This window comes from Gopherus flavomarginatus, chromosome 5 (assembly GCF_025201925.1).
Source record: "Gopherus flavomarginatus isolate rGopFla2 chromosome 5, rGopFla2.mat.asm, whole genome shotgun sequence".
Classification (NCBI taxonomy): Eukaryota; Metazoa; Chordata; order Testudines; family Testudinidae; genus Gopherus; species Gopherus flavomarginatus.
The window spans coordinates 3,807,085-3,815,940 of NC_066621.1; the positions used below are offsets into that span (position 1 = coordinate 3,807,085).

At 43.1% G+C, this 8,856-nt stretch overlaps 1 protein-coding gene across 1 annotated transcript; it reads right to left on the bottom strand.

The window, feature by feature from the left end:
* Positions 1-1,689: 1,689 nt before the first annotated feature.
* Positions 1,690-8,856, bottom strand: LOC127052903 (olfactory receptor-like protein COR8). The gene is made up of 2 exons (XM_050957051.1): positions 8,849-8,856; positions 1,690-2,629 (listed from the first exon to the last, which is right to left on the bottom strand). Exon 2 carries the CDS (start codon positions 2,626-2,628, stop codon positions 1,690-1,692), a length of 939 nt encoding a protein of 312 aa, XP_050813008.1. The 5' UTR covers position 2,629; positions 8,849-8,856.

Below are 8,856 nucleotides of genomic sequence, written 5' to 3' on the forward strand. Positions count from 1 at the left end.
TATATGATCAATTTATAGCATTGCTGTAAGTAAACCTATAAAATCACTATATGGCATTGACAATGAGGAGTCCTGTGGCACCTTAAAGACTAACAAATTTATTTGGGCATAAACTATTGCGGGCTGGAACCCAGAGCTTATGCCCAAATAAATTTGTTAGTCTATAAGGTGCCACAGGACTCATCGTTGTCTTTGCTGAAACAGACTAACCCAACTACCCCTCTGAAATATATGGCATTGGTGGGAGTAACACTACATGAGCATTATTATGGATACTACTTCATTAATTCATTAGTATTGGGCTTAATCCCAGCCCCATTCTGTTAGGGGCTGTACCAACATATAACAAAATCACAACCTCGGGTCAAAGGAGCTTGCGACGTAAGCTAAAAATAAGAGCCAACGGTGCAGATGATAAACAGGTGGTGAGCAGCACAAGGTGACAAGATGATTGAGAATAAAGCTGTATAACAAGTGTATGGAGCCTTGTCAGAATTGGATTTTTAAGTTTTTTATCATTTTAATTGATAATGTCAATGTTTTTATTTTTAAGCATTTTTTATTTTAAATGTTTAAACCTTCACAATTGTGGGAAATTATGGGGGATCAGACAATGGGAGGTCAGACATCAATTTTTTAATGACAGCTGACAGTGAGATTCAAAAAGTTAAAGCTTTATAACTGTTAAAACACAAATTGCCAACATGACATGTCAAAATATACAACATAAATATCCTTAAATCAAACTCTAATACATTCTCAAGCTGTAATTTTTCTCACTTTGCCTAGCTGTAAATTTCAATTATTATTGATGGTAACATTTGTTTCATTGGTTTGTGTGCATATGGTGAAATCAATATTTACCAACATTTACTGAGAAAAATCTGTTCCTTCCAAGCCTAAATATATACGATAACACTGTTAAGAATAGATGTATATAGCGCTAGTATGAATATTGATGTGAACAATATAAAGACAAGTGCAAAGTACTTCACTCTAGAAGGAAAACTCAAATGCATAAATACAATGTGGGGAATAACTGGCTAGGGAGAAGTGCTGCTGAGATGGATCTGGGAGCTCAAGAGTATCACAAGTTAAGTATGAGCCAACAACAAGATGCAGTTGTGAAAAAGTCCGTCTAGGGTGTATTACCAGGTGAGTTGTATGTCAGACCAGGGCGGTGATTGTTTGGCTCTGCTTAGCACTGGTGAGGCCTCAGCTGAAGTTCTGTGTCTAGGTTTGAGAGCCGCACTTTAGAAAAGACGTGGGCAAATAGGATAGAGTTCAGAGGGGAATGACAAAAAGGGTTTACAAAGCCTGATTTATTAGGAAAGGTTTAAAAAAATTGGGCATGTTTTGTTTTGAGACCAGACGACTGAGGAGGGACCTGATAACGGTCTTCAGCTCTGTTAAGGGCTGTTATACATGGGACATCCCGTATGAGGCCCAGACACCAAAGAGAGCAAAAGCCTTGAATTCTCATAGTGCAAGTTACATACTAAGCATTAATTAAAGCAACACATTAAGAAATTAAGCAAGCTTATTTAATTTTTAATCTCCGATAACCTTGCAGGGCACCATTTCAAATAGATGAATGGTCAAGAAACAAGGAAAGGTGCCTATATTCCAACAGCCACATAATGACAGGACATTAGGTAACATTGGTCCTCTCAAGCAATTGAGAACAAATTAGCTGAGAATGTTTTTCCAGTCAGTCACCCTCTTAAGAGCATCCTTAACCTCCTTGTTCCTCAGGCTGTAGATCAGGGGGTTCAACATGGGGATCAGCAGGGTATAAAACACAGCAGAGATTTTCTCCTGTTCCAGTGAGTAGCTGGAACTGGGTTGTATGTGGCTTAAGCTGACAGGTCCATAGAACATGGTGACAGCTGTCAGATGAGAGGCACAGGTGGAGAAGGCTTTACGCCTGCCCTTGACAGAGCGGATCCTCAGGATGGAGAAGAGGATGTACAGATAAGAGATTATGACAAGCAGGAGAGTGGACATGGCAATAACCCCCGAGAACGTTACAAGCAAAATCTCACTGATGTGATTATCAGAGCAGGCGAGCTTCAGCAATGGGTTAGTGTCACAAAAGTAATGATTGATGACGTTGGGCCCGCAGAATGACAACCTCAGCAAGCCACATGTGTGGGTCAGTGAGTTCACGAGCCCCCCTACATATGAGCTGGTCACTAGATGAATACAGACTCTTTTAGACATAACAGCGGTATAGAGCAGAGGGTTACAGATGGCTACATAGCGGTCGTACGCCATCACTGCCAGCAGGAACCCTTCTGTGGTCACAAACACGACAAAAAAAAAGTGTTGGGCAATACAGGCAGAGTAAGAAATGCTTTTACTCCTCACCAAGAAATTCACCAGCATCCTTGGAGTGAAGATTGAGGAGTAGAAGAGGTCAACAACAGACAGGTTACCAAGGAAGAAGTACATGGGGGTATGGAGTCGGGGATCAACTCTGATCAACACAATCATTCCAAGATTCCCCACCAGTGTAAGAACATAGATCACCAGGAACACCATGAAGAGGGGTATCTGTAGCTCCTGACGATCCATCAGTCCCAGGAGGATAAACTGGGTCACCGTGCTATGATTGCCCTCAGCCATTTATACAGGGGTGCATGAAACCATACCTGTTGGGATAATAAGAGTGAGCAGCATGGAAGAAGGAAATTTCATGACATGAATTAAATCTGAATGACAACATTGGTCTTGAATGTAGGTAGTGAATATCTTACAGGAAACCAGCCACCGTGATGTCTGGGAAGAGTTGGGATGGACCTTTAGATTTACACTCACTTTTTAACGGGGCTGAGATTTTCAAGGCTGTCTAGGAGATTGACATCCAAGTCTCCATAAAATTGACTGGAATTAGGCATCCAGTTCCCCATAGGGAGTTTCTAGATTAATGTACATTATCACAATTTTTTTCCAATGAAATATACCTGGTATGTGTTTGAGTCTGAGCTAGGTACTTCATATTGTCTGCTCACTGAGGGTAGGTTAGAAAGTACTCATACTTTTTAGATCCTTCCAGATTAGGGTGACCAAACAGTAAATGGGAAAAATCAGGATGGGGGTAGGGGGTAATAGGAGCCTATATAAGAAAAAGACCCAGAAATTGGGACTATTCCTATAAAATAGGGACATCTGGTCACCCTATTCCCGATAATCCTTTTAGATGACCACAATGTCTGTTATGTCCCAGTCACTTGGTTACTGCTGCTTCGTAACACATCCCCTGGCAGTGTTGCTATTTCCAAGCATTTGAAAACCGTGAATCAGGCTTCCAAAAATCATGCAATTGGCTTAAAATCTTGAGATCATTTAAAAAATAAGACACCTAGCGTTTAGAGAGGGGGCAGGGAAGCGTAATTCTGTTTTGTGCATGATTTTTATAGTTCAGAATTTGGTTTCATAAGAAGGCAAAACTATGGAACACCTCAAAAGTGAGGCTGTCTCCATTTGCTTCCTTCTTCTGGCTTCCCCTTCCCCATTTCATCAAACACAGTTTGTTTTCAATCCAAGACCCTTCCCAGTCTATTAACACAGTGAAGATCATCTGCTATTGCAATGTCATCTACCACCTCTGCCCTTCCAATGCTACCCAGTGGTTACACTTTTCAAACAAATGCGACCATGACTGGGGCTGCTGCAGTGCAAATAGTTATTGTTATTTCCTCTTTATGATTAGAGATCGGCCACACCAGAACCCACTGGCTCCAAGTGTCCGTCCTACCCCACTCATGCGCATACACAACACTGGATAATGGTCAGACTGGCACTAGGGGCACTAAACTGAGATCGTCCTTCAATTCCTGGCTCTGCTACAGATTCCCCGTGTGATTTTGGACAAAGCAAAGATTTCCTCTTTGCCTCAATTCCCTCTTTGTAAAATGTGGATAATAATCCTTCCTTTTGCCCATCCTCTTCTGTCTTGTTTAGTAGACTGTAAACTCTTGAGGGCGGGAACTCTCTTTTACTATGTTTTTCCAGAGAACCTAGTACAGTGGGGCATTGACCTCTAATTGATAACAAAACAGCAATAAATACACTTTTTACAACCCTGACTTATGTCTTTAATTGACTGGAACCAAAGCCCAGAATCTGAAAATCCTCAAAAGTTGAAGAAGTTGGATCTGAATCTGATTCCAGATCTGAAGTGTGTAACTCAGGTTCATCTCTACGTATAATACTGGAGTCTTACCTGATATCCATCTGGATCTTTCAGGGTCTTCCATGAACCATGTCCATTGCCACTGAAATTTATCCTGAGACAGAAAAATGAACAAATGAACAAACAACGTCTGTCTTAAGTTGCAAAATTGTTGAATGCACTAACACCACATTTCCAAGTAAATGGAGAAAATGGAAAGTTATGTCCAGGACTCAGAAGTGAAGGAAAATAGCTATGCTACCTCCACTGAAGGAAAGAAGTATTGTGTCATAGCTACTGGTGGAAGAGAGTGTCCAATCACTCCGTATCCCTGAGAGATCGTGTTAGGGCACCAACAACCTTTATATATTTATTTCTGTGTCATTTAGAGATCACGTGTCTGAAGTCACACCTCCAATTATAGTCTCAAGCCAGGCACAGAGGGGCTCATTACAATGCCTTCCTTGGTGCCCTAAGTAGATTTGGTTATTTGCCTTTGCTTAGTTTTATGGAAAGCTCTTGCTGTTTTGCTGACCCATAGGGAGAAGTCTCAAGAGCAGTGTAACTGAAAATGAATGGTTCAGTCTTTCTTTCCGTAGGGAGAACTCAGTGAATTTGGTGACAAAGTTAGACTTAAAAGAAATCCAGATATGTTTAACTATGGAAAAAGCACAGTTACAGCAAACAAACAACTTTAACTTTGTTCTGCGTAGATGCCAAGCAATCATTCTACCCTTACAATTAGTGCCTAATAGTACCTTACAATTTACCACCCCTGACTGGGTAAAACTGATTTTTCATACAGTTGAGGGCCAGAAGAGGTCAATATGATCATCTAATCTGACCTCCTGCATAACAAAACCTCGCCCAATAATTTCTGTATCAAGCCCGTAATTATTATTTTTTTTAGCTCTCATACATCTTTTAGCTAGATATCCAGTTGGAAAGACTTCATGTGACAGACAATCCACCATTAGCAGGAGTGTTGTAAGCAAGACAGGTGAAGTAATTCTTCCACGCTACACAGCTCTAATAAGGCCTCAACTGCAGTATTGTGTCCAGTTCTGGGCACCACATTTCAGGAAACATGGGGACAAATTGGAGAGAGTCCTGAGAAGAGCAACAAGAAATGAGGAAAGGTCTAGAAAACATGACCTATGAGGGAAGATTGAAAGAATTGGGTTTGTTTAGTCTGGAAAAGAAAAGACTGAGAGGGGACATAACAGTTTGTTTAGGAATAATTGTTTAGGAAAGACAGAAATAAAGCCAAAGGTGGCAGAGTAGCATTGTATATCAATGATGAGGTTAATTGGTCTGTAATGGGATGTTAGATGGGTTGGGATCTGAGTTACTACAGAGAATTTTTTCCTGGGTGCTGGCTGGTGAGTCTTGCCCACATGCTCAGGGTTTAACTGATCGCCATATTTGGGGTCGGGAAGGAATTTTCCTCCAGGGCAGATTGGCAGAGGCACTGGAGGTTTTTCACCTTCCTCTGCAGCATGGGGCACAGGTCACTTGCTGGAGGATTCTCTGCAGCTTGAGGTCTTCAAACTACAATTTGAGGACTTCAATAACTCAGACATAGGCTAAGGGTTTGCTACAGGAGTGGATGGGTGAGATTGTGTGGCCTGCGTTGTGCAGGAGGTCAGACTAGATTATCATAATGGTCCCTTCTGACCTTAAAGTCTATGAGTCTATGAGTCTTCAAATACCTAAAGGTTGTTAAAAGGAGGAGAGGGAAAAATTATTCTCCTTAACCTCTGATAATAGGAGAAGAAGCAATGGGCTTAAATTGCAGCAAGGGAGGTTTAAGTTGGACATTAGGAAAAAATTCCTAATCATCAGGGTGGTTGGGCACTGAAATAAATTGCCCAGGGAGGTTGTGGAATCTCCATCATTGGGGATTTTTCAGAGCAGGTTAGACAAACACCTGTCAGGGATGTTCTTGATGGTGCTTGGTCCTGCCATGAGTGCAGGGGCCTGCCCTTGATGACATCTCGACATCCCTTCCAGTCCTATGATTCTACTATGGGCTGGGTGATGTTTTCTGCTAAAATGTCTGGTGCTGGTAGCTGGGTGTGGTCCTGTTTTTTGCCTCCTTCCTCTGCCTGCACAGTTCTCAGCTTTAGAATACTGCTACCTCTGTAGGCCACGCAGCCGGCTACCCAGCCTTTAGAATTGCTTTTCCCCCTGCCCTGGGTCTGAGCTGTGTTGGGGGCAGGGGAGTGAGATGAAAACACCTCTGTGTTTGGGTGAGGGCAGAAAGGGGGCGGCAGCAGTAGGAGGCAGAAGGGAGAAAATTGCATGAAAATGAGGGACAATGTTTGACTGGGCATCATGGGTCTGAAAGACAGCGGGCCTAGGGGTTAGGCTGTGATTCCTCAGACCTTTTCAATCTCTCCCTTCCTGAGGCGGGGGGCCCTGTTGGGTCAGACATATAAAATCAAAGGATCCTAGAAGGAGCCTGGCATGTGGTTGAAACTTGCCCGTAGTTCAATGTTGTTAGTTTTACAGTAGTGACTGGAGGTGCAAACTGAGACCAGAGCCCCAGGGTCCTTGATTTCAATGGGGCGTCTTACAGTCAGGGCCAGCTTTAGCAAGTGCTGGGCCCGATTCGAACAGTTTCAACGGGGTCCCAGCAGGGATGACTGAAAAAAAAACACACATAAAAAAACACATGGGGCTTGTACTCAGCGGGCGGCGTTCCTAGTCTTCGGAGGCGGGTCCTTCACTCGCTCCAGGTCTTCAACAGCACTGAAGGACCCGACGCTGAAGTGCTGCCGAAGAACAGGAGCGAGTAAAGAACTCGCCGCCGAATTGCTGCTGAAGACCCGATGCTCTGCCAGGTGAGTAAAATTTAAAAAGGAGCCTCTAGCCAAGGAAGGGATTCTCGGCCACTTGCCCCCGCTGGTGGCCCTGCCACTGGCCGCAGGGCCCATTTTGGGGGAATTGGTGGAATTGGCCTAAAGCCGGCCCTGCTTACAGTCTAAAGCGTGTTAAGCATGTGCTTATGTTTCTTTGGATTGGGGCTAGTGTGCTCAGTACCTTGCTGGTCTGAGCTTTATCTGGGTGAGCTGAGAAGTTGGGAAATGTCTGTAGATCCTAGGAAAGCTCTTAAAGCAGCACTGCAAAGAAACTGGAGGGATTTGACAGCTTTATATGGTGTAATGTATGGATGCAGATGCTTAAGGGATACCAAACATCATGCTTCAGGGCTTAAACAAATCTCTAATTATTGCAGATCATGGCGGGATGTGGGGAAGGGCTGATTATTCCACATCTGCCTGTTGAAGGTTATTAAACCTTCTTTTGAAACCTCTGATATTAGCCACTATCAAAGACATGATACTGCACTAGATGGAGTTCATGTCTGATCCAATCTGGCAATTTCTGTGAGTTTATTCAGTGTTTCATAAAAAGACTGGTGAATCCAAATGCCTCTGCAGACCAAATTCCTTCTAAAGAGAGAATCTGAACCAGGGTTGCTTGTGACAGGTGGGTTTTGAGGTCTGTCACATCTTACGCTGGGGTTATGTCCCGCAGTCAGCACGTAAAGCGAAAATCGCTTATAGCCAAAATGACATTGAGTGTAATGGTGGGCAGAATCGCCAGCATTACAGGTACACTATTAAAATTGTTATTTTTCTCTTTTCTTTTTGTTTTTGCCAACTCCGTAAAGCTGAAATCGCGCATGTTAAATGTGCGTAAGATGCGACAGACTTGTAGGCACTTATTGGCCAGAGAGGGGATGCTTATGACAGGCAGGTTTTGAGGACATTAAACTGAAAATTGAAATCTGAAGTCAGATTTGATTTAGGTCTCTCTTAAACCGCTACAAACAGATGCAAGTCAAGAGGAACTACACTGAAATCCTCTGGCCTTCCAGCTGTGTAAACCAGATCATCATCATCATCATCATAAAAATCTCTACCCCAGCCATATACTCCACTATACAAAGCTTTCTCCATGGGGTACTCATGGGGGAATTCTGCACCAAAACAATATTTTAAAATTCTGCATATTTAATTTGTCAAAATAGCACTATATAATCACATTAGTTTCAATTATTTTGGTAATTTTTCAAAATATCTGCCAGCCACAGGGCCCCCCTGGCCCAGACACCTGCACCCTCTACCATACCCCAGAGCCCAGCTGCAGCCTTCCAAGCCCAGACACTCGCACCCCTCCCTTTCCAAAGTCCAGGGATCCAGAGGAAGAAACAGCCTGATGCTGAGCCCTGTGCCTGTATTGAGTTTCCTGCATGTCACCTCCTCCTTTCAGGGTGTGCCAGGAACTCTTCATCTCCATCTCTCTACTCTGGCAGCATCTTCTATGGGCAAGCTGGGAGCAGGGCTCTGCTGGGTCCAGCGGCAGCCAGCAGCTCTGCAATACCAGATCTGGGGGAAGTGAAGGAAATGCTGCACAGAATATTAACGTGATGTGAATTGTGCATTGTGCAACGGTGCAGAATTCTCCCAGGAATAATGGGGAGAAGAGGTGAGAATAAATAATCATGTCACTTAATACACTGCCGGTAGATGCTCAGATATTATGGTGATGTAAGTCTATATAGAATAGAATCAGAAATTGGAGGTTTATTTTGGACCTCCTTCCACCCAAATGTGGAAGATCAATTATCCTTGTGAAAGAAAACATGAGTAGAAATAGTGAGCATATGA